This window comes from Callorhinchus milii, unplaced genomic scaffold (genome assembly GCF_018977255.1).
Source record: "Callorhinchus milii isolate IMCB2004 unplaced genomic scaffold, IMCB_Cmil_1.0 Scaffold4, whole genome shotgun sequence".
Classification (NCBI taxonomy): Eukaryota; Metazoa; Chordata; class Chondrichthyes; order Chimaeriformes; family Callorhinchidae; genus Callorhinchus; species Callorhinchus milii.
The window spans coordinates 10,275,233-10,294,763 of record NW_024704745.1 but is presented as its reverse complement, the minus strand read 5'-3'; the positions used below and the strand labels follow the sequence as shown (position 1 = coordinate 10,294,763).

At 39.3% G+C, this 19,531-nt stretch overlaps 1 protein-coding gene across 1 annotated transcript in view; it reads left to right on the top strand.

Annotated features, from left to right (window-relative positions):
* Nucleotides 1-19,531, top strand: part of cblb (Cbl proto-oncogene B, E3 ubiquitin protein ligase) — a 109,777-nt gene that overhangs the window by 75,758 nt on the left and 14,488 nt on the right. Inside the window, exons 8-12 of the mRNA XM_042334340.1 lie at nucleotides 3,695-3,892; nucleotides 5,957-6,142; nucleotides 6,735-7,100; nucleotides 15,596-15,696; nucleotides 18,817-18,966. Coding sequence (XP_042190274.1) covers nucleotides 3,695-3,892; nucleotides 5,957-6,142; nucleotides 6,735-7,100; nucleotides 15,596-15,696; nucleotides 18,817-18,966 — 1,001 coding nt within the window. The remainder of the gene's footprint in view (nucleotides 1-3,694; nucleotides 3,893-5,956; nucleotides 6,143-6,734; nucleotides 7,101-15,595; nucleotides 15,697-18,816; nucleotides 18,967-19,531) is intronic.

Below are 19,531 nucleotides of genomic sequence, written 5' to 3'. Positions count from 1 at the left end.
AAAGGCAAGCAGTTGATTCCATTTACAAATATGTTTCCTTTTGCTGATACTAGTTGCTGTTAGCAGATAAGCAGACTGGGTTCATTATTTTATTCTGTGGGAATCAACATGTATAATCAACTAGGCTCAGTTGGTAGCTCACCTCTTGAGTCAGAAGGCAGGCTCAGTTGTTTGCAATCTTACTCCTTGAGTCAGAAGGTCAGGTGTTCAAACTCTAAGTCAGGACTTGAGTTCATAATCTAAGGTGACATTCCAGTCAGTATGGGGGAGAACTGCATTCTTAGCTGTACTATTCTTAGGATGAGATATTAAACCACATTGTCTGCCTATTCAGGTGAGTGTTAAAGCTGTCACTATTTGAAAGAGAAGGGAGTTTCTCACAGTGTCCTGGTCAATAATCCTCCAGATAAAATTAGTCATTTGCCTCATGGCCATTTGTAGGGCATTGCTGTGGACAAATTGTCTGCCATGTTTGCCTGCAAAATACACTTACTACGCCAGTAAAATTCCTGTGAACCTCTTTCAAACATTTCAATGTCATAAAACGCTACATGAAACATAAGGATTCTTATTTCATCATTTCCATCATCCAGACAAGTAATCATTCGCCGAATGACAGCCAAAACCTGAACTCTACAACAAAGCCAGAAAATCATTGGCAGATGCATCCACTGCTCACACCATGTAGATTCACCACGTGTACTGTAACTAATCCACAGACTAAATCTGATATCTTCTCATACCAACAACCTGCTAATCCATTCTAAGCATTCATTCATTCATTAGGAAAACTGTGAGTCATGCATTAAAGAATGTTGGTAGCTCATTGAGGTATCTTTGAGGCATTTTCAAAAGGAGTCTTCCTTGTTGAGTTTTGGATATTGAATGCGTTAAATGGCCTGCCAGTGTTTGCAGTCTTACCCAAGTGGAAGAATGTCCGCTTGGGTAAGGTGCCAGACTGTTGCTAGAATGTAACATGAATTCATGCCTGATGAGAAAGGGGGTGGGATTTGAGGGAGGCAATAGATTATAGTGCAATGGGATCATATATTGGAAAAGTCACACACAGTGCCACAAGGTGGATGGATGCAGGTTTGATGTACTTCTCTACTCTATCAATTATCCTTTCTACCCCACATCTGCGCCATGACCCGCTCTGCCTTCCCCCACTTCTGCAACATTGCCTGGCTCCGCCACTGTCTCACAGCGCAGGCCGCCGAAACCCTCATACATGCTTTCATTCCCTTGCCTCATTCAAGACCCATCTCAAGACCCTCCTCCTCAACTGTGCTTTCGATCTCCCTGCTTCCCCCCCCACCCCTCCCCTGCACTCCACCCTCTCCGACCCCAACCCCCAGCTCGGGTCCAAACCTGTCTGTCCAGTGCCTTGGGACGACCTCCCAAGGTGATATACAAATGTAATTTTGTTGTTGTTAGAATTGAGATCAGGAAGATTTCTTCACACAGAATGTTGTGAAGATGCAGAACATTCTGCCTCAGAAAGCTGTAGAGACAAAATCTATACAGTTGTTTGAAAAAAGAGATCGACAGATATTTGGATAATCGAGCTATTTAGGATATGGTAAAAGATCTGGCAGGATCTAATAAACTGGTGGAACAGGCTTGATGGATTGAATGGCCTCCTCCTGTTTTAGTTTTCCTATGTACTGTACAGTGAAAATCCTAAGCAATACTTCGTTGGCAGGTTGAGGTCATTATTGTACACTGAAATAAGTGTGGAATTGAATTTAGGACAAACAGCTTAGTTTTTTAAATTACACTAGGAGAGCACAAAGGAAACTTAATTTCTGTGGATTTAGTTAACAATTGATGATGTACAGCCAGAAGTATCAGGCATAGATACTCTTGACTGCAGACTCCTATTGAAAAGCAGTCTTTAATTGAGCATGATAGCAGACACGCACACATAATTAACAAAGATAACAGCGGCACATACACGGCGAGCAGAATGGCCGGATTTTGAACTGAACATTTCCTTGTAGCAATATTAATAATATAAAGATGAATCACTCAGGAAACAGATGTTCAGATTATATTAGAATAGAATAAAACTTGAAGCACCAGTGCTTTTTTTAATCTTTTTAGAATATTGTGGGCATTTGTGCAAATAATATTTATACCCACGTAGCACTTTTCAGTGCAGAGTGACCCTCCTATGTAACACAGTGTTTCAGAAGCAAAACATGTTAATGGATCTGTGGAATAAATTACCATCAATCCCATTTCTAGTGTCAGGTCACCACTAACTTATGACCCATACTGGCCGGCTTTATTCACAAGCGCATGGCAGAAAGTCTGTGCCTGAAAGTGTACATTACTTGAATGAAATCTTCTTCTGGGAGTCTGACAATAATTGCTTGCATTTTTTGCTAAATGATAATTTGCAACAAAAATCAGCCTCTCTTTTCATCACAAAGGTCACATTCTTTCAGTGCACGTGGGTGGTACCTTTTTCTGTTTCTCTAACTGGTAATTACATATAAATGTGCTCATAAATGGACTTGTTTTTGAATTATAGATGAAGGTTGTAATTTTGTGCTATATATATATTTGAGATTGGCACTGCTGTCATGATTCATTTAAGTAGCTTCTGGGTATTTAGCAAAACCATAGTTCTCAATTTTTGTAGCTACTTTTAGATTCTTTGTTTTAAGGAAGTCAACATTTTATAACATGTTGAATTGTAAAGGAGCCAATAATACATTGAATTTGCCATTTGTATAATGGTGTTAAGTGGAGTCCTGCAGCTTAGTGGTTAGAGCACTCGCCCCCAAGCGAGAGACCTGGGATTGATTCCTGGTAGGGTGAAACATTGGGCAAGTTTCCTTACTCTACGACGCCTTAGTTTATCTAGCAGTAAGTAGGAACCCGGTTGGCGGATCACGTTTCTGGGGTAATAGTTCCTTAAAAAAAAATTAGTCACTCAATCCATGACCATTTGTGGGACACTGCTGTGTGCAATTGGCTGCCGCAATATACAGTCAATTCACTTTACAGTGTATTCTGTTAAGCACTTTGAGATATCGAGAAGACGTGAAAAGCCCTATATCAAATGCAAGGATTATATATTATATATATATGTATCTTTCTGTGTCTTTCTCTGTGTCTGTTTAACCGATTGACATAGAGACACTAACCGGAGTCCTCCCAATAGGAGTTATCCCAAAAGGATATGTGTGGAAATACGTGAACCAGGGATGCTAATGGGTTCAATAGCACATTTTCTTAATCTTAAGGGATAAACATACCCAAGAAGTGAAGATCCATCCCTTCAAGGACAAATAAAAATGTCAGACGAAAGAGAGAAGGTCGATTAAATGAAACTGGCTGCAAGCGTAGCTGCAATGGGTACAGCTAGTGTATGTGTGTGTATATGTATATAATATAAATATATATAGATATATTTAATAATGTTATTTACCTGTAATCAAAATGTCAAATTTTAAAGAAATGAACTCCTTTTCTACACTCTCCACTTATTTCAAATGGGCTTCTATTAGCTTTAGTTGAAACATTTTACATCATGAGGGAATTTGATCAGTCTTATATTTCAGCTCTTGTTTATACGGTAGTAGTTTGTAAAATAATGCAACAAGTCCCATTACTGATGATCCTGTGTACTTCCTTTTTGCCTACCAAGTGTGATCATAAACTTTATTTATTTCATATATAGGAATCCGATGGTCAGGGATGTCCATTTTGCCGCTGTGAGATCAAAGGTACAGAACCCATCATTGTTGATCCTTTTGATCCAAGGGATGATGGCGCCAAATTCAACTTAGATCTTTTCGGAATGCCAATGTTAGACCTGGATGATGAAGATGACCGGGAAGACTCGTTGGTTATGAACAAACTAGCTTCTGTTCGCAAGGTATGTTTTTAAAAGATAAACTGCCAGCCTGATGCACTGAGTCAAGGTTGTGTTGCTAATCGAATACAAGTTGATTTGAATCGGTTGATTTTTGATAATGTGCATCAGTCTGTTTTTTTGAATACCAACAAAAACATCGGAAAATTTTCAAATCTCCACAAAACTGCTGAAAAGAATAGTAGTCAAGTTCATAAGCACATCTGCCAATAAGGGAGTTTCCAAATAGTGTAGAATCCTTGCCCCATAGCCATGAGCATGAATCTAAGATCCCAACAGAAGACAAAGCCTTGTGATCTACATAATTCGAATGCTAACCCTTTGCCAGCTTTAGTTGAAGTGGAGGATAGGATAAGAGTCATTATTGAAATATCGAATTAAAAGAGACGCCATGTAGTGGATGTAGCTGCAGTTTATGAGTGGGGTAAGTCGCTGATTTGAATCCTGGTCCAGCCCGAGTTTGCTGGTTTGAGCTGGAGCTGCTTGGACAAGCTAAATTGGCATTAGCCTTCACTTGATTGCCTTTGACGTGAAAGGCCCTATTGCAAATGTAATTTTGTTGTTGATTAGGGAGGGTAAAATCATCCGGTTGCTGGCCCTGGTCCCTCTTTACCACCCTCTGCTGGTAGTGTACAATTATGACAGCTGGGCAAAAACGAGCCCTCTACGGTTAAGAGTCTGGCAAACATGCGTTGAGCAGAATGGTCACCAATGACTCTGGAACTGTACCCTTTTAAGAGAAGGCTGGGGAACTGGGCAGAGCATATGGTGGAGAAAATTAATTGGACACACCAAAGAAAAGTAAAAAAGAAAAACTGAAAAGCCAACAGTTTTAAGAATTGGATTTTTCCTCTTTGTTCCTCTCCCAACAATTTTCTTCCCTCTCCAAAGCTAACAGTGAAAGCTGAGCTTGGTTCATGTTGATGAGGAATGACAAATTGCTGAGGCTGACTGCATGATGTTTTAAGTCTTGAAATCCCTCCAGATCAGTTGGTTACTATTAAGTACAAAACCCTGCATGACTGTTGCATGATTTTCTTTTGCTGGTTATGCCTTGGGAAGAATTTTCAAAGAGGTTTAACATTGCACTGTGGGAAATTGTGTCACTTCCAAGCTTTCCTCCCTTCGCTAATGATTCCAGTTTGCACCAGACTTAGCACTTATGCACCAGCTCTGCTGTCATTTGCAAAGACAGTTTAATTCTGACATGGTTGGGGGGGAGGGAGGGGATTGAGAATTGATTCAACTGTGGCAGAGACACAGTTTTGTGCAACTTTGGTTGCAATGCCCCAGAGTGGTAGGTTACAGGCTTGTCCCAGTGATTTAAAGGGCTGGAAGCCAAGGAACTTATGCACACTCATATACTTAGAACGTATTGCTGCACAACAACATTCAGCTAACTTTAACAGAAGTCGCTGGGAACACTCAGGTCAGGCGGCATCTATGGAGAAAGGAAAGTGAGTCAACATTTCGGGTCCACGGTTCTGATGAAGCTGCCTGACCTGCTGAGTGCTCCCAGCCACTTCTGTTTTTGTTTTCAGATTTTCAGCATCTGCAGTATTTTGCATTTCAGCTAACTTCAACTTGTTTCTATTCCAGCATTAACCAGATCTTGTATCTGGGACCAATGGACCTCAATTTAAGTGAGACCAAAACAATATCACATTCCATTATAATAGAAAATGTATTTGTACAGATAATCAAATGTTGCTACCATCAAAATGAAGGACCCCAACTGCATGGAAATGCTTCAACTGGTTCCACCTATCAACCCTATACGGTTAATACACACACTTCCCCGCATTTCCATCATAGCACTGAGCCATCCCACAATAAAACAAACCTTTGCCCTGATGCATTCACATGAAATAAAATGATCCCACCATATGTGTACTGATTGTAGCTATTAAATGTTCTCCCAGAAAAGGCTTGCTACATGATGGGTTTTTTCTTTTTGAAAGGAAAATGAAAATTATTGCAGAGGGTTTGATGATGTGTTCACTAAAATCCGTTTTCATAGCCGCATCTCTTGGTTCAATCTTGTTTGTTTCCGTTTGATTTTTGCAGTGTATAGATAGGCAGGTTTCACCGGTGTCTTCACCAAACTCATCACCTATTGCTCAGCGGAGAAAACCAGCTCCAGACCCACTCCAGATTCAACATCTCAACCTCCCGCCAGTGCCACCTCGGCTGGACCTCATTCAGAAAGGAGTGGTCAGGTCACCGTGTGCCAGTCCCACTGGTTCTCCAAAGGTACATTTTATTTTCAAAGGAAGTCTTAAAAATGGTAACATAAATCAATTTGGTGCCTGAATGACTAGATATACCATGGTCAATTTCATAGTTTTAGTCTAGATTTTGAGAGAATGAGTGGTTTGTTTTATATTATCCCTTTGTGTAACTAGTTTAATCCCACAGATTTAATGTCATTCCTAATTTCTGATGGAAGTAATGTTTATGTTTGTGACGTGGTCAGATTTATTTTTCATAGCTTTCGTGCGAATTTTGGGGGACAGGAAAGGAGAAAGTGGCTGTCAGGAGATAGATTTAAAATATTTGGGTGGAAGGGTATCAGAGAAAGAGATCATCCCCAGAATCATACCTGTTATTTCGATACTGATTTAGAAGCGTAGAAAGTTGTAGCAGAGAATTTGCTTGATTCTAACTTTGCTTATTTAAAGCGAGTACCATTCTATAGTTTCACTATACTCCCCTTCCCGAGAAGAAAGGAACAGTTAATGCTGTTTTATAACATCAGTGATAAATGGGCCATGCAATTCTTTGATAAACACAGTATCCATTTTGATTGTGAGTGTATATAATAATGTTTATTTTTTTTAAACAGTCGTCTCCGTGTATGGTAAGAAAACAGGACAAGCCTCTGCCAGCACCACCACCTCCCCTCAGAGACCCTCCTCTTCCACCTGAGAGACCACCACCTATCCCACCAGAAAGCCGAGGTCCACGTTCTCTGCACCACCCTGACATTGCTCCTACAAGGGACCAACATGCAACTCGTGAAGCTTGGTGTCCCAGGGAAGTGCATGGTGCTGGTCTTTCAGCAGACTGTCGATCTGGTAGTGATCGATCGCCTAAATCTGCACACACACCACCTACTAATTTGAATGGCAGACAGAGCTGGCATGCGACAGATCCAGGTTTTTCACGCAACCCGGTCAGACGTCCAGATGGAGCTCACGATAATACAAAGGTGAGAAATCCAAAGGTGCTATTTTAAAATAATCTCTGAGAAGTTGTGCTTCTTTTCAGACAAAACTATTTATATGGATTTGTTTTATTTTTAATATGGGGGAGGTAAAAATATACTAGACTGATTCATCTGAACCTGTGACAAAATTTCCACGTGCATTTGACACTTTTAACTATTTTATTTCTAACCTTGTTAATATTTATGATCAATTCTTAAAACTATGCTGAAAAATTAGAAATCAAATCAGAAATGCAAACCCATCATCGATTTTAGGAGCAGCACAGGGAGTTTAGAATGCAGAGTCCAGCAATAATGTTATCCATTTTTCGTGTTGCTGATACTGAATAGTCTCTCATGCTCTCCCAGTTGTCATATCACGAGACTAGGTCATTTTTCTTCTAATACTGCATTTTACCCACTTTCAATACAATTGGGTCAGTCACAATTGTGTGTGCTTCCATTATAAAATTGCATTAGATCGAGCAGTGTGCTAATGATGGAGATTTTGCTTTTATTCTGTCCCATTTATATTCAAGTCTTGTAGTAGTTCTGATGGCCTGTGTGGGAGTAGATTTCAGGTTACAGATATATTCAGCAATTTCCACACTGATAGGATGGCATTGATTTTTTTTGTTTGATTTCTGCTCTTTTTGGCACATTCTTGAGTCAACTGTAAATATTAGCTGATCTTGGTCATATGTATCGACCATGATAGAATTATGTGGTTATAACTTATGGATTAGGATATTGGAACAAGCCTTGAGATCCTAATAAGACTCTAAACAATTTTTCATCTTTATTATGTTTCTCGGCTGTTAGTTTAATGGCCTTAGGTACGTTTCACTTTGACTTTATTTTATTTATTGCCACACTGATTAAGAATTATTTTAGTTTACCCGATGGTTAGCAATGTATCTGTGTAAATTTGATAACAATTCAACAGTTCTATATTCTCTGTTTTTCAGAGAACGTTTAAGACAGAGCACATTGTTGCATTTCTATTTGTGAAATTTTTTCAAAATGCCAGATTTCTCAGTCAAAATGGTAGACTGCAGTGCATTGAGCTTTAGTTTGGGGTCTGTTTTGCACCATTTCTAAATTTTCTATTGTCCTTGAAACATTAAGGAACCATCCTAAACCTCCTCACATTTACAATGGATTTGAGCAGTAGTGCTCAGCTTCACATGCTGTTGTGCTACAGATTCTAGTAGTATGTTTTTTAGATATGAATTACGAGTATTATGTTGGCTATTTCATCTCACTTGTGAAGTTACAGTATTTCTGGTTGTGACATAGTTGTCAATTAAAACACAGTCTTCTCCGTGTGCTTGACAGTGAATGCCGCCCCATCTTTAGCAGGTCTGATCCTTTCGTCAAGTTCTCCTTCATTATACATATGGACTCTAGAATACTTGTGCTTAAGCTTATAGATCTTAATTGACATTACTGTATGTTGTGTAAGGTTTTGCTGATTCCAATGTCACCTTGGAAAGCATCAAGGTGGACTAAAGGATTTATTAATCACTTCACGCAACTTACATCAACGTTGGATAAACGGGGAGAGGGGGAACATTTCCAGTTCTTGGTAATTTTATAGACTCTGGTGGTGTAAGTGTATAATGTGAAATCAATACATTTGTAGTCAATGGAAATTGCCTGCCAAGGTCCATAAATGTACTGATGCCCAGAAAGTTATCCCCAAGGACGTTTAAATCATTACAAATTATGATGGTCGCTTCCAATGTTATTCATAAGAAAACAGTTGTATTTGTGAAAATACCAGGATTGAGTTCATGCTCCGTCATAATGGCAAACTGATTGGTAGACAATTCTAAATGAGGCAACAGGAAGGGTGAAAGAAAGAAAATTGTCTGACCTCACTTTAAAGTGACGATCACTTCAAATGTGGAGTCCTGTAAGCGTAGTGGTCAGAGCGCTCGCCTCGCAAGTGAAAAGACCTGGGTTTGATTCCCGGGCAGAGCGAAATGTTGGGCAAGTTTCCTTACTCCACACGGCTCTGTTTACGTAGCAGTAAGTAGGAACTCCATATGCTGGACGGTCACAGTATCCTGATTGAGGGGGTGGAAGCTGGAAAAAATTAAAAGAAACAGTGGAGACAAAGAACCTGTTGATTTCTGAAAGAGGTGTTGCTGGTCTCCAGGCAGATTCTATTTTTTGTGGTTTTGCTTTTTTTCAAAAAAAAAAAAAAATTTTTGGTGAAAACAGCTGCGCTCCTAAGATAACCATTCCAAGACTCGCAAGAGCGTATTGTTTGGCAGAAAGCCTTTTTGCTGAAGTACTGTCAGTCATGTAAATGGGCGTAATCAGTGAGTAAATCCAGGAATTTCTAAATATCATTCTGAAAATCCAAATTGTAAAAGTTTCAGATAATAATCATTACATTTAGTATAGCGCCTTTCACGTCAAGAGCGTGCCCTAAAGCACTTCACAGGATATACTATAAAGTGCAGTAAAAAATGCGACTTTTTTTGTGGGTGAATATGACAACAAATTTGCACACAGCAGCAAAGAGGTGAATGACCAGTTTTATTTGGGGGATTGTTGGCCAGGCCATCGGGAGAAACAAATCCACATTTGTGCAAGGTTGCAATCCTTTTCAAACTGACCTTGTCATAGTTATCCAAGAGTAGTAAATGTCCTTCAAGAAATCAGCCTATTGGTAGGTATCAACGCTTGAAATAGCCAGCTATGTTACTGGATGTGTTTTTGACTGTGTAAATGGTGTAGGGCACGCTGACCTCACTAAACCATGTTCACAAAAGATGAAAATGCTGCTCGGTCAAGTTTGAGAAAATTCAGCAGTTGTGGGTGATTGGAGGTCCAGTAAATACATAGTATTGAATTTAAAATTCAAACTGCCTACCATCGAGTGACAAGTTATTCCTTTTGGCGTCCAGATCATGTTTTATGTAATGCAAGCATTTCTACAAGTACTGCCTTTGGATTTTGAAAAAAAATGTGCCTTAACTGTTGAGAAAAGCTGCTTATCTATAAAATGCCTTGCTTGCTTGCCGGCTGCTCATGAAGTTACCAGTTATAGCTGTGTTATAGCTCATCAACTTGGCTTTCCCAGTCAGCTTGTTAGTCCTGACGTATTGAAGTCTTCTTTGAATTGCAGCATCCTAATGCACACAGCTTCGCTGACTGAATGCTAACTGCTTACATGATTGTTGCGCTGCCAAACCATTTGTCACAGCTCTACATCTTGTTGAATGTTGAATTGCAGGATGCTGCGTCATGTCCTCAACAGGATTCTAATTTTGCTTTGTTCAAGGTACAGCCTGCTTTATTTCTAACCACCATGCAACTCTGTGTATGATTATCACATCAAAATACTGTAAGATGGCTTTCATGCATACTATATTGAGTGAAATTTATATTCTGTGAATGTGTGCTGAGCAACTCGCTCTGCATTGACCAAAGAAAATCTCCACAGACTGTGTTTCTATGTGAAAGCACAGAGCAAGCTTCACATTACTAAATGGCACTGCGGAAGAGATGGAAAAAGCCACATGCAGGACAGCTACATGATTGGTACGGCATTCCTTCCTGAATCATTACAGCTTTAACCTTACCGGAGAAGGGAGTTTGAACTCTGAACTCCTGAACTGTGTGAAGTGATTTATTACGTTATTGTGCTGTTCTATTGCTGCGTGCAAATTGGCTGCCGCATTCGCCCACAAAATACCCACCATCAAACTGCTTCTCAGTGTATCCTGTGAACTGCTTTAAGATGTCTCAATGATGTGATAAGGTGCTATATCAAACACAAGGATTATTATTATGATCAAATTTATTTATGATCAAATCACATCTCTTAAACCCTTTAAGGTAGCAGTGTTTTGCAGATCTATCCAAGTCTTTTTATGCATGAGCCTTAACCTAAAGGGAATATTGTTCACTGTTGTAACTATTTTCTCTGAGGGATATTTTATGACACCAATTTGCCCACCTTGGATTTTATCAACCCCTTTGAGTCTCTTTGCCCCTTGTAGCTCGGCTATTCTAGAAGCTGACGATATTTGATCTGGCTGAATTTTTAGAGCACTGACTGCACAAGCAGCTGTCTGAAGATGTGAGCTTTAAAGACGTGAGATTTAAAATGTTCTGGTCAGCTGAACATGTGTAGAACTAATCTAAATGCATGGGAGCAAGCACTTCTGAGAAAAAAGGGAGATTGCATTGACTAACACCACCAAATGAAAATGAAACATTAAATGCAACCAGCTGCATTTTGCTGGAGAGTCAGTTCCTCAGGAAGTAATTGTAAGGATGTAGAAATACCAGGATAAATTGGGTTTCAAATATAATTAAATATTTGCGATATTCTTCCAATTAAAAATGTTCATATACTTGGCGCAAACACAACTGTAGAAAGGATTAGAGACCCAATAAGCATACTGATAGTGTACTTATTTGCCAGACTTTCACTTTAGTGGATTCACCAATGTAGATTCCCCGTGGTAAATTTATAAAAAATTTAGATACCCATTTTACTTTTGATTGCTGTGGAGAAGAATCTAGGATTTAATTCCCCACTGATTTCTTCGAATCAAAGCCAAATGAGAAACTTAATCGGCTGTTACAGAGCAGTGGATTTAATGTCAATCTTGGCTCCCAGCCACATTCAGGCGCTTCATGTGTTGCTTCCTGACCATGTCAGCTGTGTTTCAGTGCTAATTGTTCTCGTACGTATGTGTTTAAAGCAGGTGCAAGTCCTCACCCTTTTCCTAACAGAAACAGGAAGTTGGGACATTTGTGATGATTCCTGCCAAGAGATTCTCAGTTATCTGATGTGGTTGCAGCGAGTTAGCTCCAAATTGTATTCTAAACCTCGGCAAAGCAAGGCAAGCTGTTCTTAACACTTAGCTTTCAATATTACCCTGCATGCCATTTATTTGTACCATGGTAATCAGATTGCAAATGTACTTCATTGCTCCCAACAATGATTTGTTGCCATTCTTTTCTACAAAAAAAACTATGGTTCGCGAATATCTCTGGTACAAGTGAGTCATGAATGGTTTCCCAGTGAGCAAAGAATATTGGTGGCTGGCGAGATATTGGTTTTAGCTAATAATTATCATAACCTGTGACGGCTGATTGCACTAGCTCTTGGTAACGGCTCTCCCAACTTAGGAAACCGGTGTTGTAGTGCCTGTCTTATGTGCTATTGGAAACCTTCTCTGGAAGGAAAATCGGCATGGATTATTTTCGAAATTTCCAAAGTGAGCACCAATATTTGCTCCGTTGAATTTACCATTCTCTACACTCATCATCCGGGTGATCTTCCTGAGCAAGATTAGGTGTAAGATTGAATTTGAGTCTGTAATTTGTTTTGAATTTTCACTTTGTGTCAGCAAATTAATAAGCAGCTTTTAATAATTTAATATGATCTACAGTGTGATCTAAAGATGTGGTTCACATGCATGTGAACCGCTCGCATGCTCTGTAGCCACATCTCACCAGATCTGGCCAGGCTCCACTGGCTCCCCATCACCGAATGGATCGACTTCAAGATCCTCACACTCGTGTTCAAATCCTTTCACTCTCTGGCACCTCCCTACCTCTCCGACCTCCTCGCTCCCCAATCCACCACCCGCCTCTGCTCGACTGGCACTGAACTCCTGCTCGTCCCTCCCATCCTCCGCCCCACCATCGGAGGTCGCACTTTCAGCCCCTATGCCCTGAAACTCTGGAACACTCTCCCTCAATCCAGTATAGTCTGTCATGTGTAATGTGCCTACATATGACCTTGTTTGAATGTTTTGAAAAATCCAGTCACATCTGTTAAAGATGCAAATTCTTAGCAGGAAATACCAAGGTTTGAATCCAAGTCTACCTACAGTTGTAATAGGTGCTGTTGCAGTTGCTATGAACAAATAGTGAGACAAAATTGAATCCAGACCTGATGTACTGTCTCCTCATTTGACCTTCATGATCATTGCTTCAAAGCAAAGTACTGCTTGAATTGGTCTAAGGCATTTCTATTTTGCCTGCTGAAATTTAAGATGGGCGTAGCCAAACTCCTATCTATGCTTAGTTATTCAACTGGTTGTTATGGCTGTGGGATTTTCTGACTTCTGAACCTTGGTTATAGTGTTATTATGATAATCCTTGCATTTGCAATAGCTCCTTATCACGTCTTCGAAACATCTCAAAACGCTTCACAAGATATACTGTAAAGTGGTTGACTGTGTATTTTGTCTGCGAAACATAGCAGTCAGTTGCACAAGGCAGTGACCCACAAACAGCCATGGGTTGAGTGACTAATTTTATTTAGGGATTGTTGGCCAGGACACCCTTCTCTTTTTGAATAAGGTCATGGGATCTTTAACATGCACCTGAACAGGCAGACGGACCTCGGTTTATAATAAATCATCCTTTCATTTGATATAGCGTCATTGAGACGTCACAAAGTGGTTCACAGAATATATCGTAAAGTGGATTGACTCTAATATTTTGTGGGCAAAATGCATCAGCCAATTGCACACAACACCCAAACAGTTGCGGATTGAGTGATCAATTTTTGGGGGTTTTGGAGGGATTATTACGGAAAACAGTCCGCCAATTGACTTAACCGATCCAACTTACTGCTGAGGAAACAGGCGTGTGGAGTAAGGAAACTAACCATTGCACTACAGGACTCCACTGAGTCTACTGTTTAATGTCTCATAATGTTCAGAACCCCACTTGACTGAAACTATTATATGTAAATCCTTGTTGTCAAAGTTAATATCAGAATGTCCCTACCTACAATGTTAATCACCAAATATTTGACTCAACTCTTCGTTGTGATGGGATAGTTTAATTGCAGGGTAGATTGATTAAATGCTGAATTTTATATACAGTAAAAATGTAACGCTACTATTAACTCATCCCATGAAATGTCACAGTATTCTCATGAAAAAGTGGTCTTCCAGATGACAGTCTGATCTTTATTGATGCTTCATGTGAAAGTACAATTGTAAAAATGAATGAAGCAACCTTCTCTCTCTTGTGTCACTTGCTCTTACATTTTTTCCCACTCCTTTCACACTTAGCCCCAATGTACATCTGCATTACTAATGTGTGAATGACTAGGCCTCACCATCAACACTGACTTTCTTTTTCACTGATTTCTCCATTGCTTGAGTAAATAGGGGCAGGAGAGTATCTTTCTGTGTTTAGCTATTGAACCACTTCTGCTGTCTGTCTAAATCTAGGTGTAGACCTGTTGCAGGCCTCAGTAAGCTCAGGGATACTTAGGATAAAAGTGCACTTTGACAAATTATGTAACACAACATTTGAAATGATGCATGATGAAAAGGAAGCAATGAGGAAAAATAAGTTAAGAACTTTACCACACCACAGTTAAGAACTTTAAAATGCTTTATGACTAGGTAGAAATGATTAAATGTCAATAAACTAATTATCTAATCATGTATTTAGTTTATAAAATATTTAGTAATATAATAGTGAATACTAATCAATAATAGTTATAACACATTTTGCATTCATAGTGCATTCTGTGGATTATGGGGCATTGTGTATGTAAAACTTTCCCTCGGTCTGTAATGAATGTGGGTCAGGGTATTTTGTATGTTCACAGATTGTTCTCAAAGCACATGCTAATGATCAGTAAGTTAGGATTTTCCTTGATGGTATCTACATCTTGATAGATTAATAGTTATAACATGATGGTTATATATTAGTCAATGTACAGTTGATGGTATCTATTTATTAGTAAGTATCACACTTATCAAGTAGGATTGCTGGTGCATTTTTCACTTAAGCTAGTTTTTTAAAATAAACACATTGTGGTAGGGTATTGATGAATTGGTCTAGGTCATGAAAGTAAATGTTGCGTGAAAGGTTATGCAAATTGCTATTTCTTTACGGAGTCTTGCCAGATCTTTGCTACTCACCATATTAAGTGCACCTCTGTTTTCCAGAATGCAGCACAGTTGACTCAATTTCTAAATTTAAACGCCATTATCCTCCTACAAAGTTTCTAATGTGAATTTTGTCATCTTGCACGCAAGTCTGGTTTCGCATTACTTTGGTCCTCAGCCCACTTATTACCTATAATAAGCGGATGCAAAGCAGGCTTCTCTTGCATAGTATTGGAGAAACTTCTGTCAACCAAAACTGCAATAAGAATCATAAAAATATTTTTCAGCTGTATTGTTTAGCACATTGACACTGAGAGAAACCTGCCTGACTCAAATACTATATACAAATAGGAGCAGTGCGATTGTTAAGAGTTGATATGCACATCTCTCAACTCTCCTTTTGAGGTCATTCGTACACAAATCCAGAAAATACAACTAGGTTACCTGGTAAGAACACAGTTCTGTGCTGCTTTAAATCCTGATTATATAAGATATGAGACTGGCCTGCAAAGCAGTAAAAACCTTTTGAAGCTCTTTAATATGAATTGATATTGGGTTTCTTATACAAGCAGCAATAACTTGTTCACTCTTTATTCTTTATAGGCATTCACCAACGGACTGTTGAGAACCGACGAATATGATATTCCTCCACCTCGACAGTCTCCGCCTCCCCCAACAACAACACTATTCTCCAGCAGCACAAAGTAAGTTTGCTGCTGATTTTACTCAGGAAAAAATGGTACCAATTTACCTTAGTCCTGAATGATAGTTGGTATTCTCTACCTTCATGATCTTAAATCCTTGTAATTGTTAGATAAAAGCCGGAAAGAAAGAACGACGAAGAACTTGGGCTCTCAGCATTCCTTTGAATCTGATGTCTGCTGGGTGGTTTACTGTGTGATGTGGTATAGAATTACAAAGAGCACATGGGTCACAGCTTCAATCCATGGTCTTTGCCAAGTTAGTTAATTTCAGGCAAGGCAGTGGTTGGGACGGGTTCAGACTGATCCTGCCTTGCTTGAAATTAACTCACCACGACCCTGGCAAAGACTAAGTCAAAGCAGTCGAGAGAGATTTCAAAAGAAATCTTACAGAGCTACTACTTGCATCTATCCTGCATCTAAATGCAAGGATTATTATACTTTTCATGTAACTGAATAATATACTTGCATTTGTTTTCACGTCTATTGCATCCTTGGCAAATGTAGTGACACGCTTATTATTAGCAGGTTATTAGTAATAATAATCCTTGCATTTGATATAGTGACTTATAACTTCTTCGAGGCGCTCAAAGCGCTTCACAGAACACACTTCAAACTGAACCGTCTGCATATGTTGTGGGCGAAACGCGGCAGCCAATTGCGCACAGCAATGTCCCACAAGTAGTCATAGATTGTGTGACCAAACTATTATGAATTTAGAAAAATTAAAAAGGTTGGTGAGAGATTTCAGAATATTGGCCAAAAGGCACAGACTAGTAGAGATTTGCCTCAAGGAGGCTTTAGAAAGCTGGATAAGGAGGGAGAGAGAACAAGGTGAAAGAAATTTGAGAAGAGAATTCTAGAAAGAGTGGGTGGAAGCCCAGCCTCCAATGATGAAGTAAAGATAATACGAAATGAGCATTAAAGTGGAGGGTAGAAGCTGGAAAAGACTGCATGTGTTGTGTGGGATACGATTGAAGAGATTTGAAAACCTGGACGAGGAATTCAATTTTAATCCTTTGAGGATTAGGAGACAATAGATCTTTGGTGTAGATTATTGTGATGAGAAAACTTTGCTTGCAAAGTTCTGGAGATTGTAGCTAGGTGGTGACGAGCAGTGAAGAGACCATTGGAAAAATCTTGTCAGACTGCATCAAAGGAAAATAGCAACAATACAAGTGTTTGTCATTTTGAGAATATTGTATTATGATTAAAAGTGCAGTTAGTGGAGATGCCTGCAAAGTGGAAAAAAGGCAATATTCTACCAGAAGATCCAGATGAACGAACATTTGATTAGATTTTGGGGGAAAAAATGGTTAGGAACTAGCTCATTTTTTTAAAAGGATAGATTTGTTTTGCAATAGAAAAGAAGCTTTAGTGCAGAACAGATGTTTGTCTTCATAATGAGCATTTGGGCAAATATCTGAAATCTACAAGGGCACTTTTTGGACTTGTATAACAGTTTATGATGTTTCAGCTGTATATCAAATACAGGTAAATTTTTCTGTTATAATTTTCCCCTGGAGACCTCTCGGGCCAAACTAAAGGTAGGAGGACCCATTCTGTTAGTTGTGGGTAATAGCTGCTTGGAGTATTTTGCCCTTTGTATGAAACTGTACACCAAAATATTGCTCCATGGTGCTCTGGGATGCTACCCTGCATGAGAAGTGCTATATAAATGCAAGTTATTGTTGCATGGCAGTAGTTTATTTCAATGTCTAAGGACATACATTCAAAGATGTAGTTAATAAGAGACTGATCTATAAAGATGCTAGAGTGAAAATCACAACGTGCAATTAAACACATCAAGAAACTTCCTACAAATGTCTGCCACCCACCCTCATGATAATAGATGGGTTTGAAGCAGCTCATGGCAACCATTGAACTCATTTGTTTGGTATAAACTAAAATCCTTCAATAACACGCTCTGCGGGCCAAAAGTGTTAGAGCCCAACCATTGTCGCAAAGTGAAGGCACAACATCAATAGAGCAAAATTTTATGCAATATCACTTCATATGTCGCAATTTTCATCCCTGTCTCCCCCCCTCCCCCACCTTGCCCCCCGTATGGTTTAGCATGAGCAAGGGAATCAGATTATGGGTTTTAATGGTGGATTATAGTAATATTCTCTTATTTTAGTTATATTTTTGAATAGTTAGAATTTGAATTTCAAGTATTAATGTTGGTTGCTTAACTCCATTGGGTGATACGTAAGAGACACCTGGATTAATATCTGGAAATTAACACAGGGTACTTCAGTAATTTTACTTTTATGTATATTATTGCTCAAGGGTTTAGGGGCTCCTCATAATTTTTCTCTTTGATGGTGCAATTTGCATCTCACTTTATAGAAAGCAATTAAAATTGACACAAAAATAGTTGACATCAGCTGCTGGTTACGTTTACCTGCTTAAATACACAGCAGTAAACCTATGGACTCCCATCCATCTACTCAGTTGGCCCACCCCCTCATTCCCCTGTTAAAGGCGAATTTTTGCACCTTTGATCATATTCCCTAAGGCTAGCCAGCTGTCATTGTTGTTTTTCTTTACCACTGTTATTGACTACAATTAGTACTGTATTCTTTCACAATATAGAGGGTAAGCTCAGGGTTTTTTCTTTTCATGAGGATGATTAGCTTTTATATGAATAAAGAGGTGGAACTAAAACACCACAGAGTACTACAGTGTTTTAGCAAAGATGACATTTTCTGCTGAAGGCAAAATCAGTTGAAGTCTATTTTCTAATAGAGTTCTGGATCCTAGGATTATGCATGATTCACCACACAATAATTCCCCGGTGTCTGAGGCAGTGTCGACTCTAATTATTGCATTGCAGGCGACTTGAGAACCATTTCAAATGGGTGGTATTCAGAGATTGCCTAAATTTGGGGGGGAGGAAGGGGGCTTGGATTGCTCGATGTTGGTGGACTGCCCCCCCAGCTGTTGGGTAGAATCCTAAGCACCAGCAATAACATGGAAACACACAAATGGGTGCATACTGAAGTCTGAACTTTGTTGAAAATCCATACAGGTTCCAGAGGGAAGAGATCAATCAGTCAGATAATAATGGAGAAGCTTTTTGCAGTGAGGCATGATACTTACGTAATATTTTTTCCCCAGGTACCCACACCAATTCACAAACTCACATTCAAACTTGGAAAAGCCACGGGGATTTACTGATGATAATGAAGATGAATATAAGATTCCAACCTCTTATCCCGTCTCCTTAGCTGCACAACCTCCCCAAACTGTGAAGCCTCGTGCATCAAGGTAAAAGAAATGTAATTTTGTCAAATAATTTTACCTGACATAGCTACTTCACTGTGCATTTTCACGAAAAACCTTAGTATGGGTTGTAGTGCAAAAAACAGCTTGCAAATGTACTTTTTCTTTAGGCATCAAACCGTTCTTAATTTCCTTCCCTCATTCTAAACTACCTAAGGAAAGAGGAAGAAGAGAATTGTAGAGCACCCTCTTCACCCTCAACACTATCTTGACTTAGATAAGCTAACAGCAGACAAGAGATTCAATGATCTTACTGATCAGTTCCTTAGCATGTAGTGTTTTTACCCATTGTTTTTCTTCATTTGCTGCTTCTTCCCTGATCCACACACATCAATAGTTGAGGGAGCAGATCACTATCAATTAAGTTCTTGACTGGTCACTGAGAAGCATACCGCTACAAACAACAAGAACAACTTACACATCATGTATATAGTGCCTTTCATGTACATCAACATTTCTGTGCTTTACTGTGCAGGACGTTAGGGCAGGAGGAGGGGACTGTAGGCACAGTCAAACAGGTAGGTTTTTAGGTATGTTCAAAGATAGACAG